A 22014-nucleotide genomic window follows, 5' to 3' on the forward strand; every position below is an offset into this window, starting at 1 on the left:
TATTTGCCACAAATAACACACACACACACACACACACACACACACACACACATGCTGGAGGAACTCAGCAAGTCAGGCAGCATCTATGGAAGGGAATAAACAGTTAATGTTTTGATCTTAGCCAGAAATGTTGATTGTTTATTCCCTTCCATAGATTCTGCCTGACTTGCTGAATTCCTCCAGTATTTTGTGTGTGTTGTTCAAGATTACCAGCATCCACAGCATCTCTTGTGTTTATAAGTTGCTACAAATCATATTTAAAATTGTTCAGGGCTAAATGCTAAATTATTGTTTCAGAATTAATGATATCTGATTTAAATTCAAATGAAACTATCTTCACTAGGATGACTATCTTGTGAGGCCTATTTCATTGATGTATTTTCCTCTGGTTGTTTATCTCCACAGAAAACTTGAGAAAACCTATACTTTATTGACAGGCAGCTGGCAGGCATACCCATCTGATGACATTGATTTATTCCTCCATTAGCCTACCATTGAAAGGCAATATGACAATGGCTTCTTGTTGACCAGCACTAGCATCTGCATTCAAGGCAGATGACATTGGTCCTCTGCCAACCATATCTAAACGTCGTGGATATATGCATGGATAAACGCATATTGTATAGCACGGGGATGATCAGTGAGCACACCACTGGGGAAATGAAGCAAAGCTTTATGAATGTAAATGCACCAGGGAGCTTCCAATAATATGCCACTATTTTCGGTGACCTTCTCACCCTGTTTCTACTTTAAAGGTCATTAAAACAACTCAAGCAACTTTAATTTGACAATATAGACTCTGAAGGGATAAAGAGTGATTAGTTTCACGTACAACATAATAATTGCTTTGGACCATTAATCAATTAAATGTAAACACATTTCATCAATGCATGAAAAACCTCATATAACATTTTGAAACTAGAAAGGCTATCACTCAATGGTGAAGACAGAGCTGTCAGAGAAGAAATTATATCTTTCTGGTTTATCTCTTGTGCTCCAGACAGTTGCTCAATACACCAGTGGAGTGGTTGAGTAATCACGGTGCCTTTCAAAAAAAAAGTCACTTGTATGGCCTCTTATCCTTGGTATCTACTGCCAAAGATTTCAGCAAAAGCGGTTAGAGATCTGCGCGTGATCATATTGAGCTGCCAAGATGACTGTCCCTGTCATGTTAGCGGCGGTTCTGAGATTCCTACCGGCAATCAGGCACTATGTTGGGCAGTGGGGGAAAGGGAAACGATAAAGGAGAAATCCTAAGAAGGAGAAGCTAAAGCAAGCTGCGTGACAACTCTGCCGCTCGCACGAGGTTAGATATTTACTGATAGGTCTGTGCAGCGGCAGGCTGTCTGTTATTTAAACCCTGCTAAGTTGCAAGTGACACTGACTGGTGTTAGTCTGGACGTCCCTGGATCAGTCCGCCTCTTAAAGTTAAATAGTATAGAGGCATTACTGCACAAGATAAAACTCCATATACTGTAGAATTCCGTGGCATTGAGATGATTGTCCGGCTTTTCGGGGTAGAATATTTACTTGTGATAGGCGCGCGAGCTTCCCTTTTATTTTAGGTCACCTAATGTTTGCATCCTTGTCCTGGTCAACGTAGTGAAAACGTGTGTGTACGTGAAGACATGTTACTCTAAATTCCATTTTTGGGCAACGCTGGACCTTGATATTCTAAACAATGTCTGAGTCCAATAATATTGCTGTCGGCGAGCTGATGAACTTGGTCAGAATAATAGTTGAGATATTGTACGGAAGCGGATTCAAGTGCAGCGTGCTGAATCATTTCTAACAAAGGGTGGTCAAGTGTAGTGAGGAAACTCGGCTTCTCAAACAGGTCCGAATGTTAGAGTGGAGACTGCGGATGCTAGAATGTGGAGCAGAACTAAACTGCTGGACGAACGGAGGCGGTCAGTCAGCATCTGCGGAGGGAAATGGATAGTCGACGTGGCCTGCCAATTTCCCTCCACAGACGGGGCTGACAGCCTGCGTATGATTTTTGCTTCGCATTTTATAATGGCTTTCATGAGCTCAGCTCCAAAGTGCTTCACAATTAACGGGACACTACTAAAATGTCACCACTTGTAGGAACTCCTGTTGCAGTCGTGATCATCATGGGACCGAATGGCGTGCGGAAACTAGATGGGGATGAGATAGTTGTTCGGTTCGGAACAGGACGTGAAAGTTAGTCAACGAATAGAGAGAAAAATCTCAAGGTCAACGCCGAGGTACTTTTCAACGTTCTACAACCCCGGAAGAAGTCAAACCGGACAGGTGTAAGTTTTGATGCAGTGGGTGCCAGAGGAACTTCAGAACTGGTAGAAGCCGCTCGGGGTGACTCGCTGACAATATGCAATCCGGAAGGACAGATACAGTATGTTCTGTAGAACATAACCCGCATTATATAGATCGTTCCAATGGAACAAAAGTCCAACAGGGTAAAATCTTAATCGACCCGTGAGTTCCATTTTGTGATTCTTATTCGATCTCTTATCATCGCCTTGTAGAGTCACAAATTGGATATACTAGAATTTACTGATGTGTAAAATGCATAATTGAAAACGATAAGATTTCAATAATTCAGATTAGTTTCAGTCAGTTGGCTTAATTTGTAATTTTAGTAAAGAGAATTTACAACACGTACGTTTATTTGAAAGCTTAATGCATTTACTATTAAGTAAAGAAAATTAATTCAATGATCATAACTCTACAAAGTGCCTTAGGTTCCACACGATGTTCCTCCCTTAATCTTGAGCTTCTTCCGTGTGGTCACACGCAGTTTATAAAGCACAATATGAGCTGCTTCGGGCATTTGTAGTGAAAAAATGCCAGATAACTAAAAGAAACATTTCTTAAATTGTAATCTATTTTATGGTTTAAGTTTGAAAGCTAGAAACTAGAATAAAGTCATTCTCAAAAAAAAGAGGTAATTCAATAAAATAACACACGAATAAATACCGGGAATCATCAAACTCTAATTGATCTAACAACGACGAATAGGACTTACACGGATTTAGTTAATCGCAAATGGGGTAAAGCAAAAAGCAACCAAACGGACTGAGTGACTATTACTTGCAAGACCATTGAGTGAACATTTTATTTATAAACATCTGCAAACATAAAACAGTACAAAAGATCATCATCTTATTCCCATATAAAACTTAACAGTTCCTTAACAGTCCGCTGTTTATCCGGAACATTTATTCCCGCCCTTCAAGATACTGTGAAAACGTATTGGGCAGCGAGTCCTAAAACAGAAATCCTTAAGAACGAGAGTGGAACAACTTTGTATTAACAGGTGGGCGTCAAAACAGTTTTAGAAAAAAAAATACCAAGCTAACCAGTCAGCAACGAGCTCCGAGTTTCACAAAATGGTTTTGATGCATTTGAATTGGAGGCACATCGCATGCACAGTTATCCACAGTCATTAACAGACAGCAGAAGGCGAATGAGGAAAGGGATTTCGATCTATATCACTTTACTGATTCTTGATCGGCGTGGACGTGTATTTGCCATTTCCATATAATCACTTCGAGCTCCTTTACAAGCCGGTCACGTCTCTTTAAAGGGGCTTGTGGACATGCGTGCTGTCGGAATTGGAAGCTCCGGGAGCTATCCAAGTGCTGAAATGCAACGGCTGCGTTAAAGCTCTTATTGCTCCAGTGGCTGGCCCGCTCTCCATTTGAGCAGCCCTCCAGCCCCTTACCCCAACCCCCAATATCCCCACCCCTCTGAACCCCTGGTATACCGAATATGGTGCTGTCGCTTCCCGGGAGGTGAGACGAAGCTCAAACGCTTCCCTTAACATGAAGTTTGATTCCTCCAGTTCCCTGACGTCGTGTTTACGGAGGGGCTTTGGGAAAAGATGCCATTCTGACGCTCTTCACTCCCCGCAGCAGCAGCACGATCTCCAAGTCTCCTACCACACGATGATACTGAGGACTGATGTCCTGCATTGTTCCCTCTCCGCCTGCATCAACCCAATTCCATCTGCCGACAGTTTGGGAGGAAAGCGTTGGATCTGACTTTCCCACACGATTTGCCGATTATTTTTTTAGGAAGGGGTGGGGTGGGGTGGGGAGGGACGTTATTTCCAGAACACTGCCCTCGATACCACACAGACAGAGAGATAAGAGTTTGGCGGAATGAATCGACCAGTTGTGAAAATCCTGACAACGGTGTTTGCGTGCATCTTAGAAACAAGCAACTTCAGGTATGGCTGTCATTTATTGGGGGATACTGCACGGATTGTCTCGTGTTTGCGCCTCTCTGCTTTTCTGCACGTTATAAGCACAGCCAGGTCGGCAATTCGAACAATAGGGAATTGCCTAGCACGTATGAGAAGAATTTCTATGTGTCTTAATCCTGTGAGCATATACTGGAGTAACAAAGCATCCCCAGCATGCGGCGAAGGGGTCTGTGACTGATGGAAGCCCCAGTATTGTTGTGTACAGGCTAGAAGTTGATGTCTTTAACGCGAGGTTACCTCAGTGTAAAACTGCCCCCACACCATCTTCCGCCCCCCTAATTTGATGACCCTTTTCTTTCGTAGAGGGCGAGAACTATCCCCTCTCATTCGCCAGCCTGTGATCTTTAGCGGAAGTTCTGGAAATTCCGTATTATTTTCCGTTCCCGAAGCTGTTTTTAGATAATCGCAAGTATTTGGAAATGTAGCCTCGCGATTTCATTTGCTTTCTCGATGTTTGAGCAGAGAGAACCAGTTGATTGGTCCGAACATGTGTAAATAATAGGTGGTCCCCAAAGAATCCATCATAGTGCTCACAATAAATGTAAACCGCCAGTATTAAGTATTCATCTGTGCATATTTAGGGAGGGGAGGTCTGACTGTACAGCTCTGTACTACTTTTTATGCATCCCAATTGCGTCCCAAAAGCTTTGGTAATATGGCTTTCAGCAGCTTGAAACGTGTTTAGATTAAAATCTGTCTGATATATATCTTGCTCTGAAAGTAACTATTGGCATTAATTTTAAAAGTATGAGCTTTGAGGAAAATGTGTGGGTAATTGAAAAGGAAATCAGGTTGGAGACACTTTTTGCTAGACATATTAATCATTTATTTGACACTGGGAGAAACCCAACATATTTTCATTCAAATTGGCTGTCTTTTTCCAGCACAACACGGAGCAATGTCTGTGTATTTTAAGCAGACTGTTAGCGCGTATCGTCCTAATGCCGATTTGTGTGTTCTTTAGGTTAGCTCTCTCCAAGGAACATGATTCCAGGTCTTCAACCAAACCGGCCTCGCAGACCATGTCCCCCTCAGATTTTCTGGACAAGCTGATGGGAAGGACGTCAGGATACGACGCCCGAATCAGACCGAATTTTAAAGGTAAAAGGACGCCCAATGTAAATTCATCAAGAAGTACCCTGTCCATTATCTGGTCCGTTCTGGAACTTCGCATTTTGAGTCTACTAAAGAATAAATTGTGTAAGAGGGGATTTAGCGTAGCAGCTTTGTTTAGGCTACCTTTAGAAGACCCCTGTCGTCAACTTTGGACAAAGTGTAGCAACTTCAGGCTGCAGCATCTGTCCAATTCAATTTAGAATACAGTATCCCCAAGATGCAAACGTGACGTTATCATTTGGAAGGGCTTGTCCGTTCTCCAGGCATGTTGGTGCTATTTTTCATATGCTAATACCTCCTTCAGCCTGAATGCCTGGAATGAGCAGACGCATTGGGGGGGGGGGGGGGGGGGTTGGGGAATACGCGAAGAATGTGCTAGTTCTGTGCCCTGCTTACGATGTTGACATCATGTTCATTAGAATATGCTGTTTTTTGGGTTACGTAAACCGTGGTAAAGCTAAAGAAGAAACTAATTAGTTCTTAGTCTTTTATTCTCAAAACCACAAACAAATATTTGGATTAAGAGAAAGAAATTGCCGTTGAAATATGTTGAGCATTTGAGTTACAGACAGCCCGTTTGTAAAGGAGAGATCACGATATATCTATGAATGCTTACAGTTAGTACTCCACCTGATGAATAACGATAGATCTTGGAATATTTATGCATACTTAACAGCATCCAAGAAGCTGCCATATACGTAGAGCAATTTGGTTAATCAGTATGTAGTGTGGATCGTGTATCCACAATGGATTATCGGTGTTCTTCAGATTTTGTTTCCATGTTAATATTCCTTATTCCAATACCTGCAAATACAACATCACAAAAATGGAGTAATTTGAAGTCCTGTTAATATGGATGTTGCCAACGTGCAGATCGAGGAGGCCAATGCTGTTTAAGTGTACCTAGTAGAAATTATCAGATTAATTCATGATTGGGTGCAACAACACATAGTTATGTTACTTGACTGATAACCCAGAGGAAAGACAGCAACTGGGCAATTTAATAACAACTCAGTAAAAGCTAAAATGAAACAAAATGGAGCATCAGCAATAAGTACCATGATACTCAAACTGTAATATAAACCTAAATTATTCACTAATACATTATATTTGGGAGAAATCGGTCATTCTTCTCCAGTCTTGTCTATTGTTTGCTCTTAACTCTTACTCTTATACATTATATATACATTTAGATGAAGGGATTAAAAATAACATTAGCAAATTTGCAGATGACACAAAGTTGGGTGGCAGTGTGAAATGTGAGGAGGATGTAATGAGAATGCTGGGTGACTTGGACAGGTTGGGTGAGTGGGCAGGTGCATGACAGATGCAGTTTAATGTGGATAAATGTGAGGTTATCCACTTTGGTGGCAAGAACAGGAAGGCAGATTACTATCTGAATGGTGTCAAGTTAGGAAAAGGGGAAGTACAATGAGATCTAGGTGTCCTTGTTCATCAGTCACTGAAAGTAAGCATGCAGGTATAGCAGGCAGTGAAGAAAGCTAATGGCATGCTGGCCTTCATAACAAGGGGAATTGAATATAGGAGCAAAGAGGTCCTTCTGCAGTTGTACAGGGCTATCGTGAGACCACACCTGGAATATTGTGTACAGTTTTGCTCTCCAAATTTGAGGAAGGACATTCTAGCTGTTGAGGGAGTGCAGCGTAGGTTCACGAGGTTAATTCCCGGGATGGCAGGACTGTCATATGTTGAAAGATTGGAGCAACTGGGGTTGTATACACTGGAATTTAGAAGGATGAGAGGGGATCTGATTGAAACATATAAAATTATTAAGGGATTGGACATGCTAGAGGCAGAAAACATGCTCCCGATGTTGGGGGAGTCCAGAATCAGAGGCCACAGTTTAAGAATAAGGGGTAGACAATTTAGAACGGAGTTGAGGAAAAACTTTTTCACACAGAGGGTTGTGGTTCTGTGGAATACTCTGCCTCAGAAGGCAGTGGAGGCCAATTCTCTGGATTCTTTCAAAAAAGAGATAGATAGAGCTCTTAAAGATAGCGGAGTGAAGGGATATGGGGAGAAGGCAGGGAAAGGGTACTGATTATGGATGACCAGCCATGATCATAGTGAATGGTGGTGCTGGCTCGAAGGGCTGAATGGCCTACTCCTGCACCTATTGTCTATTGTCTATTGTCTTAGAATAATCTGTTGTACTAAGCTATCAATAAGAAATAACAATAAAATAGATTAACCAATGTTACGTTTGGGATTTAGAAACGCCAAATACACGTTCATCTCAGACAACTCTCTAAAGACCTCTTCATTGTTGGCTGCAGATGTGCTTTATTGTTTTGTTGATCAAGAAAATGAGAACGATTCTGGAAAGCCAGCACTGTTACCTGAATCTAATTACCCATGAGAAGGGGCTAAGATACCATCTTTTGAACTCCTCAGTCCCTGTGATGAATGCACCCTGCAGGATGTTAGGGGGCAGATATGCAGTTTAAACCTAGTGAGGACAAATAGGGCATGATATATATTTAGAATATGTGATTCAGGAGGGAACTTGCAAGAGATGAGCCTATGGACCTACTACAGTAGGTGTTAGATTTGATAGTTGAGAAGCACTATTGCAGGAGTTTTGGTGAGTTGCTGTGGTGCATTGAGCAGCCTCTGTGCATCACTGGCTAAGCGTTGAATGATTAGGTTGGTTGATTGGATGCCAATCAGTCAGGGTGCACTCTTCTGCATTTCCTGGATTCTGGTTTAGCTGCAGTGATTCAAGCAAATGAAGAGTACTGTATTGCAACAAGTTTCTGAAATTAATTAACAGCATTTTTTTTTACAGAATTAAGTTTGATTTATTTGGTGAAGCAAGCTGAGTTATTGGGGAAATCTCCTCCTCTTTCCATTCCCACTGAATATGTAATGAACAATTTAATAATTGTGTGTTCATATTGAGTAGGTGTGCAGAAATGGAAGTTAATGGTTTCATTCACATGACAGTAAAAGGCAGCTTATAAGAGTAAAGCATTCTGTAATTTTACTTCATAGCCTTTATCAAGAAGCAGGAAGAAAGAAAACTGTTAATTAAAATGTGTAGGAGGATAGTTGAGGTAACAATTCTTCATCTAATGAAGAGTGATAGTCTGGTGCTGAAAGAGAGGCTGGAATCCTTGTCTCATGTGTAAAATTTGTGAAATGACACCTGATTTTTTACACTCTATAAGACTAGGAGATAGAATTTGTCTGAAAAGCTCTTTTTTTTTTTTAGCTAGCAGGGTTGCAATAGGCCAAGTGACACATTTTGTGCTATGAATTTCTAAATTGCTCTTAACCTGACGGTGGATGTTTAGTTCCAGTCCCTTAACTTTGAATGATTCAGGGTATAAAGGGAGAGTTTACAAAAAATTCTCTGGAGATACAGTAGTTTGCATAGTCTACCTGTGACCTCATGGATTTCCTCTGCGTGATCTGGTTCCTCTAACATCTCTGAAATGTGCAGACTGGTAGATTAATTGTGAATTGCCCCAAGTGAGTGGTAGAATATAAGGGGGTGGTATTTAATGGGAATATTGGGAGAATTAAATGTGATTATTGTAAATTCATGATTGATACTCACTGTGAACTAGGTGAACTGAACTAGTCTACATTGTTGCAGATATTTTTGGTCATATCTTCACAATTGCTTATCTAGATATGAAATGGTGATTCAGTGCTTTGTTGCTTTTAACTACTCAATTGCAATACTTTATCTGGACAAAAATAGGAAAAAATGTTGTAAAAAAAGTCTCAATTTGCAATAATCTTCGAATGAATGAATTGGCTAAATCGTAGTCCATCTACTCCCATAGATTGAGCAGCCTTTTGATGAAAGGTATTGTTTTCACACACAGATTGTCTTCCTATGACTAAGGTTACTTTTTCTTGAATTTACTGTAAATATTCCATTTACAGCAATCAATACAGATAGATGTCAATAAATCTGTCTAGCAAAATGGTAGTGTGTCTCTATGCTAGAGTTTTGAAATATCAGAAGAAGATACTCTTATGTATCAAATAGGTATGGCAATTGCAAAACCTCAATTTTGCCATGTGATATTTTTAAATATTGCAATGGATAACATGCTTTGTAAATTTCCAACAATATAGTAGGAAACCATTGGAGGATATTAATTTTGTAACAAAATAATGGTTATAAAAGCCATGGTTGCAAGCACACTGTAAAATGTGAATCTAGTTATCTAAAATTAAAGCACTTAAACACAATTAGTGCACAATTATATGTTTATTATAGACCACTAAGCAGTGAAGCCAAAGAAAGTTATGTGATTGATAGAGCTAAACATAGAGGCAGAGTGATATTAATGGATAAGCTTAATTTTCCAAAGATGAGTCAAATAAAGGTAATGTAAATTGGAAAGGAGAAAGAATTTTAATTGTGCTAAGGATTGCTTCTGGATTAGTATGGCTTTTGTCTAAAATAGAATGTGTTCAGAATTTACTTATTCAAAATGAAATTGATCAAGAGGTAGGATAATAGAAGAAAGCAACAAGAGAATATAGATCATAATATAATTAGTTTCAGACTTAAAGTGAAAAAAAAAGCAATGGTTATAGGCAGATGTACTTAAGTTAAAGAAAATGAATTTTACTGAGGCTTAAAGGGGAATAGCACAATTAAATAGAAAATGCATGTCAAAATGTACTTTGGACAAAGAGAGGGTATATTTTTACCAAAACTGTACAAACTACGTTTTCAGAAATAAATAAAGCAAAACAAAGGTAAAATTCGTTGAATAAATGAAAAACATGAATTCAAAGAAAAAAGTTAAATCCAAGATGCATCTAACATAACTAGTCAATAATGTCATATTTAGCAAAGGGAAAGTAAAATGCATATTAAGCAGATACAAAGAGGTAGAGCTACTAGGACTTGATGTTTCAATCCCTATGGTAAGTCGGCACTCTCAATGGGCTTGGAGTGGTGACAAGGAGGGAGGGTAGGTACATCATCGGGGTCATCAGGTGGGCACCCTCCTTCTTTGATGTTTCGTTGGTAAGCCCATGGCGTCTCCAGAGAGCTCAACGGTGTTACCTGGTGTCCCAGATACACCCCCCTCAGTTCCATACCCTCCTGTCTTCATCTTGCAGCCCAGTTGTTGTCTTTCGTTTTAATCCAAATCCAATTGCTGCTGCATTCGACAAGGACTTGATTGCTTGTTGGAGGGAGTGACCCCTCACCTCCATCTTCTTCAATAGACTGGTCGTAGAATCTAGCAAGCAATGTAAAATGATAAAGCAAGAGATCAGTTAACATAATGGTAGGATCAATTGTAAAAAAAATAAACTCCCTGCTGAGCAAAGGAGGAGTAAAGACTAAATAGGTTTTATTTTTGATTTACTCAAACTTGTATGATAGTGTAAATTAGGTGCTCAAGAACAAGAGGTGGAGAAGTAGGATATTATAGATCAGCAGGAAGGTCTTAAAATGCTGCAGGGCCATTCAGTGGAAAACTCACTAGCCTTTGATGACTTCTATTCAGGAATGCACAGCCAAAATCAATGAAATAGTCATCTGAAGGGGTGGAGGAGGAAATGACTTTGATGGGAAAATAGGGAGAATTAAATGGGATTAATGTAATAAGATTAAGTATTAAGAGCAAAGGAATGGATGATGTTGCTGATTAAATTAGATGAAGGAGAGTGATATGAAGTTTATGAGGTGTATAAACACCATTATGAACCATTAGGCCAAGTGACCTCTTTGTCTGTTTCACTTTCCATATAATGCTATGAAAATTATATCCATTAATCCCACCAGAATATTTTGATGACATAGCAGAATATACAGACAAAGGAATGCAATGTTTATGTATTTAAGTCAATTTTCCTTTCATACTCCTTGTAATTTTTTTAGACCCGTCATAAAAGAAAGTTGTGATAAATTCAAGGCATATTATATTAATGAGAATATTGTTAAATGCATAATTAGTCATTTGAAACCAGTGAGTAATATGTACATATATCTTCTGACTAGAAGGATGTTGAAGTCCTCCAGTAGTCTCTCAGCTCTTACTTTATATGATCTGGACCAGAGAAGAGGATATTAATATTTGAAGACATCAGAGAAATAGGAACATTGTTTGTGTGCAGATGGGTTGTAAGTAACTTCAGGAAATTGATGGTTAGTGAATGAAGCAGAGAAATTTTTGTTAAAATCTTACACAGAAAAAAAAAGTGATGTAACACATTTTTGGGAGGAAAGCTAGGTAAATATTTTCTAAAATATAAAACTCTAAAGCCTTATATATCAGAAGCATGATTTAGATATATAAATTTTAAAGAATACAATGAAAAGATTATGAAAATTTAGGAAAAAAATAAGGCCATAGAATACAAATGTAAAGAATCATTTGTGAATTTGAATAAACAATGTTAATCCACAGCTCAAACGGTATGGAAAATCTTCCACTTGTGTTATATAAAGAAACTGTGTACCTATTGCTTATGATTAACCTTCTCCCTATGTATGTGTTAGTCCTCACTTTTTTAAGGAGGTGTTGAAGGTCCATAAGAAACCTAGAGAAGAGGGTACTAAAATGATTTCAGAGGTGAGGAAGGACTACAACATGTAGGACTCCAGTTTAACTCTGGGTGGAAAATGACAAGCAATTACTGGAGTCAGCAATGTACCTTCCCAGTTCAAATAACTAGAGAAGCATTGTGAAGTGAGGTGCAGGTGTTAATAATCTGACCTCACCAACATGTCTCTGTTCTATTATTCCTAATAAATTGGTAGGAGTAGCTGTTGGCTGGTGATATAGTGGTTGACAGGATTTTACCAAGAGTTGAATGAATAGTACCATCTTCTCAACTGAGTCACAGAGAAAGAATGTCTGCAAGCATCTTGCAGTCTGATGCATGGTAAACGTGGGATAGTGTAGATCTAAATTTCCCAACTGAGGCCTAAAGGAGGACTATTTTATATAATTTTAAAATATATAAAAGTAACAAAGGTACCTACAAATCTACCTATGTTTGCTAGTCAGACAACCTCTTTTTTATTGACATTGTTGGGTACTGATACAGCTCCATGTTCATAGATTTATATAGAAGGTGCAATAGAAAAAGAGATTACTTTGCAGAACAGGTTCATAATGCTGCTTATGTTCCTCATAAGCTTAAATTATGCTACCAGACTTTGATTTATCTTTTTGAAAGCACCTCTTGCATGTTCAAAATGAAAGTAAAATTGCACTCTGCTAATCTATGTGAGACTTCAATGGGCAAGTGCAAGAATGGTTGTATACGGTCGAAGTGGGCAGGGTTGAATATGCCCATTTTATTTGAATAGGAAAAGATAAGCAAGATTGATCAAAATCTGCGGTAAGTTGCATTTGTTGGGGCAAAAGGTGATTTTAAAGTCCAGAAATTAACATAATAGGTTAATATAAGATCATCATCAAAATGATGTGCACAGCTATTACTTGCATCAAATAGCACCTCCCAAACTGCATCCTGATCCACCAAGAAGTACCAAGGCAAAAGGTTAATGAGAGCACTTACAGGCTTCCTCCAAGTCATGTAGCAGGCTGACTGGTTCTACTAGAACAAAGCACGCTGACAATTTGTGCACCCAAACTATAATTTCAATGTGCTGAGTAGTAATTGTGAGCTGGGATATGCAATTTCCTTATACCTATATATGATGGTCTTAATGTGGATGGATTTTAATTGTGGGACTCCAAGCCCAGTAATACTATGAGCAAAGACAAATAAGTGTTCACTATACAAAATTAAGAATGAGCAATAATTGTGGACGTTGTCTGTGATGCCCAGAGTCTGTAAATGTATCAATCAATTTACCCATCTCTGCAATTGACACTTCAAAAGTGGTATGTTAATTCTGCCTATCTTAATTCTTTAAAACTATTCTAGAGGTGTTACTGCATGACACTATCTAATTCTTTTTGTTGATTCACTCAAGCCTCCTTTAACATCCCTAAGTTCTTTGAATGCATTGTTGTCTCATACACCCATGCCTATCTTCCAACAGCACTGTGGTTTTATCTAGTTCACGGTACTGCCATAGCAGTGAAGCAGCCCTTCACATAGTCACAAATGACTTGTGGTCATGGTAAAATATCACTCTATATTTGCTTTCAACTTTCCTTCAACATTTGACATGATGGTGCAAAACATCTCCTATCATCGTTTCTGTTGTCCAGTCTGGGAGCATGGCTCTTGTATGATCCCCATCCTTCTCTAAATGCTTTTAATAATGTCTCTCTTCACTGTTGTGTTATTGCTTCTTGAATAACCAGAGCATTATACTTAGTTTACTACTGTATATCATCCACCCACTGCTTTTGTTCCCCTTGCAGTTGCTACGCTGATTTGTCTCAATTCTTGATTGAGCTCCAATATCGGACAAAACAACCTTCTCATTATGGTGAATGCCACAATCCTTGCTAAAGCCCTTGCAAGTGTCTTTGTTACTCCTTGACACAATTCTTTCAATGATCTCTTGTTCCATCATGTGCAGTTGAATTCATCCTAGTTTCTGCTGCCCATAAACCAGTATTCCAGCATCACCCCTGTGTCTGCTAACCTCCACGTTAATTGATGATGCTTCAGTCTGAATATTCTCATCCTTATATTAAAATCCTCTTTTTGTGCCTCCTTTCCTAGCCTTGGCATCATCAGAGATCTCTGTACCCTTCCAGTTATGGGTCTCTGTGCATCTATAAGGCACTTCCTATGGCATCTCTTAAAAGCTGATCTTTGATTAAAGTTTCAGTTATCTGTTCCAGTAGTTTTTGAAGTGATACTAATGTCCTTCCTCACATTAGTTAACATTTCCAGGAACTATTCAAGGATGTTTTACTAAATTAGATTTCAACTACTTATGCTGTTGTGCAGAATAATTTACCATCTACTAAATATCTTCCATATTCGAACTTATGCTGCCTGGATCTACCCCCAGAGCTAAATTTAATATTCGTTTGTATTATCTCTGTGCCTTAAATATTTCTATCTTTTTTATTGGCTATCAGACTCCGTCTTTCCATTGTCTCGTCTAAGTTTCCTGATACCCCGGAGCTCCAGAGGATTAGCTTATGATTTCTCAATGAACTGCTTCAGTACTTGAATTTCTGAAAAGTTTACTGGTGCTGAGAACCATGCCTGTTTCTGAAGGTATACTCTATGGTTCAATATGCTGTTGGCTTTAGTGGTTGCTATTAGCTTTGCTTAATATTGATCAGGTGTACTTACTCACCACTGAGTCCACTAAGGCTACTTCATTCTTACATTAATCAGTATATGCACTAGAACAGAGAAGATACAATTCACCCTCAGTGGTATCTTATAATAGATTTGACAATTCCTTTAGTTAAAACTGAAGGGCACATTACTGCCAGACGTGATGAATGGGGCACTGCTTCCCTATAATCATAAATTCTCCTGATTACCTTGCCTTTGTGTCTCCATTTTTGGCCTGCTGCACCAGCTCACTACTTTGGCTAAGGGAGAGACAATGGTTTGGCTTGTATACTTGATCCTAGTTACGCATAACGAAAAGAAAAATTACATTGAATTCGATTTTTTCAATGACATAACTTTGTTAATTCTGCATTGTTCTAGTGTCAAAATAATGTAAGGCTCATTGAGAAGTGCGCTATGGTGTGTTCTCTCTGGGATAAATTTGCTTTCCTCTGTTATTGCAACTCTTACCAATATCAAGTAAGGAAATGCATGGGTAAAGAAGAACATTGGAGTGAAGGGATTGCTGAGAATAGTAAAACTGATTCAACAGATTGGTGTGTTGCCAGTCTACAATGAAACCCATCGGTATGGTTATTGTATCAGTTTAGCTCATGTTGGTATAATAATGTCATACATGATGCATTTACTAATTCCCTTTGATTTAACCTGTCTTGGCAGAAAAAAAATAACTCTTAATTCTCTACAGATTGTATGTACGTCACTGGCTAAGTGCTGATTGATTAACTTGGTGGATTGGTTGGTCATCAGTCGGGATGTTTTATTTTGTTTGTATGCCTTCCTGTAGAGTGGTGACCAGAACTGCACACATTACTTAATTTGTGACTAAACCAGTGTTCTATAAAGTTGTACTGCACCATCTCTGTTCTTATATTCTATGTCCTAGCTAAAGAATGTTTTTATCTTCCCGTAATTTAAGAGCTAGTAAATCGGATTATTGGAGTTCATTAATTGTTGGTTGACATGGTCATGGTGGGTTAAAGGATCTTCTTTTGTACTCTATGACTTTACCAAACTATGCTTCTCGTGCTTAGCACACTATTAACATGTCCATTGGTCGTGCACTCTCAGCCACAAAAATAACCCTCCACCTTCATCTTCTGAACATCTGCCTCCTATGACAAAGCCAAATTTGGTTTCAATTTAACAATTTGTCTTGGACGCTCTGGGGTCTAACATTTTGAAACAGTATTCCATTTGTAACTTTTTCCAAATCATCACATTCCTGCCCTGATGAACAAATTGTAATAATCAAAAGGGCGCAGCAATCATTGCCATACATCTTATTATGATCAGCTGGCCACATAGATTGGACCAAAGTAGAGGAAAGTTGTAGAGGAGAGTTGGAATCTTTTGTAGTTCCTTCAGTATATGCTAGAATTGCCCTTGTGCCAACATGAATAACCAAGAATAGAAAATTCAAACCTGTTTATTGTTACTGCCAGTGGAGAGCAGCATTCAACAATTACAGCTCACTAAATTCAGCTGAGACATTGCTTTACAATATTCATTGAAGACAGAATTTAATTAGTGTTGAGGTCTCACCCCACCTGCAGATCCTCTCAAGACAGCAGGTGTAAACCCAAAGACTATCCTGCCTCCGTTTCTCCAACCAAGCAGTCAATGGATTGGGCACCAGCTGGAAATGAAGGAAAGGTTTAGCTTTTCTGGTGTTTGAAGGACAGAAGAGTGGGGGGACAGACTTGTGAGGTCAGAGAAGAATGTGTCTCTGTGAAAGTTTGGAGGGTATGGCAAAATACAGTGTTCTTAATGAGCTGGATCTTAGGGCACTGAGGTATTATTGGAAACTGCTCTTATTTGCTTCAGATGTGGGAGTGGGACTTTGGGATTACTTCTAGATAGTTGATATTTGGTAATTAAAATGTTATTGAAAATGTAACTATTGTTGAAAAAAGCTTTGAAGTATGAATGAATCAGAAAGCGGAGACTACATTGTAATGTTGTGCATAGCTCTGGAGTCCATACCAAAGGAATTGGAGGAAGGTTCTTGCGATGGGGACATCGTGAGGAGGGATTGAAGAAAAGATTTTTCTAATGCCCTTTTTTTGTTTAGAAAAATACAAGCTAATCTCAATGAACACATAAAATTCTTAAGAGCCTGGCAGGGTGGACACATGAATGGTGTCACTGTCTCAAAATGATTGTGACTCCTAATTCTAACTATTTCAGTCAGGTGCAACATTAGTTCTGTAACTCATGGTAGAGAGCCCTCTCTCCATCTTCTTCAACCTCTCTCTCCACCACTGGTCAGTGGCTGCCTTGTGGATTGTGTCCTTCAGGGCTGATACTTCTTTTTTGACTGCTGCATAGCAACTTGGCAGCAGTTTCACTGAATGGAGCCTGGTTTCATCAGCAACCAATCTTGTCCCGCTACAGTCTTTATTTATGTGTGTAAATTTCATTGTTTTAAACTTGCTTCTGACCTATTTTACCATTTTATGCACAGATTATATTCCATTTTGAGACTAAATATGTAATTTTAATGCATCAGATATAGGTGGTCTAATTTCTAGGCTTTTGATCTTCTATAAGACCATAAGACATAGGATCAAAATTAGGTCATTCATCCCATCAAGTCTGCTCAGTTATTCCATCATGGCTGATTTATTATCCATCTCAACCCTATTCTCCTGCTTTCTCCCTGTATCCTTTGACGCCCTGATTAATCAAGAACCTATCAACCACCACTTTAAATATTCCCAATGACTTGGCTTCCACAGCTGTCTGTGTCAATCAATTCCATAGATTCACTACCCTCTGGCAAAAGAAATTCCTCTTCATCTGTGTTCTAAACTTGTCCATTTTCCATTTAGATGTCTATCGATTTTTGTTCTCCAATGTAGGCGGAAGGGCAGTTTAAGTTGAAATAGGCACAATCTTGTTTCTACATGGTAGAATACTTCCAACATTTTCAGCTTATTCTGAGGGGTTAGCCATTTTTTAAAATTTATTTTCACTATTTTCCTGCTTCTTTAGTTGGCTTTCGTGTACTGACTTGGAAATACAGTGCCAAACCTTGAAATGAATGGTAACTTATGAAGCCCATTCTTCTTGATGTCATTAGAGATTTCCTTTAGCTGCCTCATCTGCTCTAGCTTCCAAAAGTAGTATCTTGGGTATTTCCTCCCTGATTATAGGAACAATCCTTTTGATCATTCTTGGCTTTTGTGCATGAGGTGCAAATGTTGTCAGAGGTTCTGAAATCTTGCCAGGAATCCACCAAACTTATGTCATGAACTTCAATTTAGGAAAATAAGTCAAGGTTGCTCTAGTTTGGAAAGGAAAGCAGAAGTTGAAGAAAAGTTTTGTCCAATATTTGGAAAAGAAAATATATATGGAGAACCACTCTGTACACTAATTGGAAGTTCAGGAAGATATTTAGAAGAGGCATGTCCCATTATTAGTTGTATGTTGATATTTGATTGAGGTGCATTTCTATGAGTGATATCCTACCCTTGATTTAGTCTTCCTATCTGGTTTTAATCTCAGTTTTTGTTTTGTCTTGGGTTATTTCCAATAGCTTAGACAAATTTGATTCCATTCTAATCCAACATCCATATATCAACGTTTTAGCAGGAAGTCCCTTCAACGTTTTTAGAAATGGGAATGTAAGCTAATAGGGTGGCACACTAGTGTAGCTAATAGAGCCACTGCCTCACAGCACCTATGACTCGGGTTCAATCCTGACCTCCAGTCCTATCCATGTGGAGTTTGAACATTCTTTATGTGACATGTAGATCTCTTATAGATGCTCCACTTTCTACCCACACTCAAAGATGCGTAGGTTTGTGGTTTGATCAGCCGCTGAGAACTGTCTCAGTGCACAGGTGAGTTGTAGAATTTGGGAAGAAAGTTGATGGAATTGAAGAGAATTTTAAAAAATGGGTTAGAGCAGCATTGGTGTCAACGTAGGTGACTGGTGGTCGGTGTGGCCTGAGGTCTTGTCTCTCTGCTGTTTGTCACTCTGTGACACTATTACTCAATGAATATAATTGGCCCTTCATTACACAGCTTGTGGCCTTCTGATCAATTCACATGTGGGCACTGCTTCACAAGAAGGATCTATGGTAACGATCCACTAGAATTATATCAGGGCTGAAGAAGTTCAATTATGAGACCAAAATACATGCACTAAGCATGTGCTCTATTGAATGTGGAACAGATGATTTAAATAAGTTGCTGAAAGTAAATGAATTTGGGTGCCTTCTTTCCTCTCTTTACCAATTCTGTTAATAGGGCAGCCTATGTGTCACACATCACTTGCAAAAAGTATCACGTGTCTGAAAACACATTTCAGTGTTTTCTCCATTGATCAGTGAGATTACCCAGCAGTAGCTGAGCCTTACCAGAGCAGAAGGATGCCAGATTCAATTCCCGGTCTTTTCTGAATTAACTGGCATTGACTAAGGAAATGCCATGGCAAGCCCACTGTGTCACAGAGTGGATACTGGTTGATCAGTATTTATATTCCATTTAGCAATCTTTTTTTTAGATTATGAAGTCACGCAGTCCTCTTTTATTGTCATTTAGTAATGCATGCATTAAGAAATGATACAATATTTCCTCTGGTGTGATACCACAAAACACAGGACAGACCAAGACTGAAAAAACTAACAAAACCACATAACTATAACATATAGTTACAACAGTGCAACAATACCATAACTTGATGAAGAAGTCCATGAGCACAGTAAAAAGTTCAAAGTCTCTCAAACGTCCCACATCTCACGCAGACGGGAGAAGGAAGAAAAACTCTCCCAGCCATGCCCGACCACAGTCCGACTCTGAGTTATCCGAAAACTTCGAGCCTCCGATCAGCTCTCCGACATCGAGTACTGAGTGCCATCTCTGTCCGAACGATTTGACCTCAATCTCGGTTGCCACAGCAGGCAAAGCTGAGGATTTTGAGGCCTCACCGCACAGTAACAACAGCAGCGAACTGGCTCTTCAGAAATTTCTCCAGATGTTCCTCTGTGCTTTCACGTCTGTCTCCATCAAATCAGAATTGCCCATGGACCCTACTTAACAGATACAATATCATTTTTCACCGGAGGGCTGCGCATGCCCGGCACACTGTTCTCTCTTCTCCCGCCGATCTTGCTTCTGTTGCTGCACGTTCCTCAGCACTAACACAGAGGGGAAGAAGGTCGGAAATCAGGGATAAGAGAGTGAGATCCAAAGGGTTCAGTCAGGAAAATACAGGAAGGTTGAGAAGTGAGAAAGTGCAGTAATAGGAGTTTTGGCCCAGAGATATAGGATTCAGAGGAGAAAGGGATTGGGATCAATGAAGGTGTGTGGGAAACAAGGCAATTGAAAAGGTGGGTGGTGTGAGCTCATGGCTCGGGAAGAATCCTGCAAGAAAACCTGTTAGTTTAGTGAGATCAAAGTGATATAGTTTTGCTCCGCTGGTCCCACAAGCAGTGATGTGAAGGCATTTGACGGCACAGCAGACTGCAGATGCTGGAAACCTGGATCTACCTATCAATGCCAGCTCTTGCTTCATCCATCCCATGATCTATTTACAGTGGCAATCTTCCCTCTTTCTTTCCAGTCCTGATGAAGGGTTTTGACCCAAAATGCTAACTGTTCATTTCTCTCCAGGGATGCTTCCTCCTGCCTTTTGTGTGTTGCTGTGGAGGCATTTGTGTGCTGAAGCCAATACTCTCTGACAGGATTTGCTAACCCAAGCAGCCTGGGTTAAATATAAAATAGACAAATTTAACATATGTAGCCCCAGTAAGTTACTTACATAATTAGTACAACTTCTGGGGAGGTGAAAACTAGAAATAGGAACATTTGATGTGGGCTTAGTTTAGTTCTGAGATTCTTAGCATCCCGGTTGACACAAATCCACATATTTTGGGAGTTAAAAGTCTCACCCCAGCACTTTTATGTGCTCAATAATTTATAAGATAGTTAAATAATAATTAATTAACTGCATGCAAAATGTTGATCCAAACAAATTCTAAAGCACTATCAGCAAGATAACTAATGCGGAGGAGATCTGATTGAAGCAGATATTTCATTTTGGGTAAATTAACATGCTTCATCTAGACATAATTAATGCAAAATTAATGATTTGTAAAATGCTACTTCTGAAGTGTATAAATTATTGTTTGTTTATTATTTCACTCAAGTATGGATTTAATGAGAGTATTGGTGATGGCAAGTGAAGAACCTGCAAATTAACAATAGCCATGTATTTATATTTTTGAAAACAAAGCATGTACTGATTTGAGAAATCCCTGCAGTTGTGCTGAGGACTAAGAATGGCGAAGATTCAACAGAGCTGAGATAACAAAAGACATTGCCCCACACTGCCACCCCAATCTGTATTTAAAGAAAGAACGTCATGTGCTGGTGGACAAAGAAGAGCTGACGAAAAGAAGACTGATAAAAGGGGGGTTGACTTAAGGAATTGTTTGAAGATAAAAGAAGAATATGTTAAGGGAAAGGGTTCCAAAGACCAGGATCATCGTTGGTCAAAGATTCCATCCAATAATCTTCTGGGGAGAAAGTTGTGCCTAGTGAACTAGGCCAAAGACATTTAAAAAAATTAGTAGAGCAGCGCTGTGGGGACTTTAGGCAAAAACAGGTCTCTATGTTGTGAAATGAAGTGCCTGATTGTTTTCAGAAGTGACATTAAGAGCAGGTGCGTATGATGTTTTATGGGGAGAAGGAAAGCCTTAATTAGGGATTCAATGAAGGCTTATGAGCGCAGATTCTTCACCTCTGGGCTCAAACTTAGTGGTTCTGAGAACCAAGGCAGAATCTGCTGAGGTCAATATGGGGTCTTGATGATTCTAGGTTTCAGTTCTACTGGCTTTCATAGAAAATAGAACACAGAACAGTCCAGGCCCTTCAGTGCACAACTTTGTGCTCACCTATATGAACCTACTTCATGATCAATCTAACCCTTCCTTCCTACACCACCCATAGCCCTACCTTTTACTTACATCCATGTGGTTATCTAAAAATCTCTATTATTTCTGCCTCTACTACCATCTCCAGTGGTGTGTTCCAAGCACTTACTACTCTCTTAGACTTCCCTCCATTTCCTTTAAATAGAGATCCCCTGGAATGGCTGTGCCACCCTGGAGAAAAAGGTAGTACCTGCCCATCTTAGCTATGCCTCTCATAATCTTATACACCTCAATCAAGTTATCTCTCATCCTCCAACGAGGAAAGCTCATCCCATCCTCGTAAGACATCTTCTCAAATCCTGGAGGCATTCTGTAAATCTTCTTTGCTCTTTCTCTAAGGCTTCCACATCCTTCTTAAAATTAAATGACCAAACTGAACACAATACTCTAAGTGTGGGGTGACCAAAGCTTTATAGAGCTACAATATTATTTTGTGGCTCTTGAACTCAGTCCCCC

At 39.4% G+C, this 22014-nt stretch overlaps 1 protein-coding gene across 2 annotated transcripts in view; it reads left to right on the plus strand.

The window, feature by feature from the left end:
- Nucleotides 1-4145: 4145 nt before the first annotated feature.
- glra2 (glycine receptor, alpha 2) overlaps nt 4146-22014 on the plus strand; it is a 185970-nt gene continuing 168101 nt past the window's right edge. For both annotated transcript variants that reach the window (XM_072262324.1, XM_072262325.1), the window contains exons 1-2: nt 4146-4213; nt 5214-5350. In XM_072262324.1, coding sequence (XP_072118425.1) covers nt 4146-4213; nt 5214-5350 — 205 coding nt within the window. The remainder of the gene's footprint in view (nt 4214-5213; nt 5351-22014) is intronic.

Source organism: Mobula birostris, chromosome 6 (genome assembly GCF_030028105.1).
Source record: "Mobula birostris isolate sMobBir1 chromosome 6, sMobBir1.hap1, whole genome shotgun sequence".
Classification (NCBI taxonomy): Eukaryota; Metazoa; Chordata; class Chondrichthyes; order Myliobatiformes; family Myliobatidae; genus Mobula; species Mobula birostris.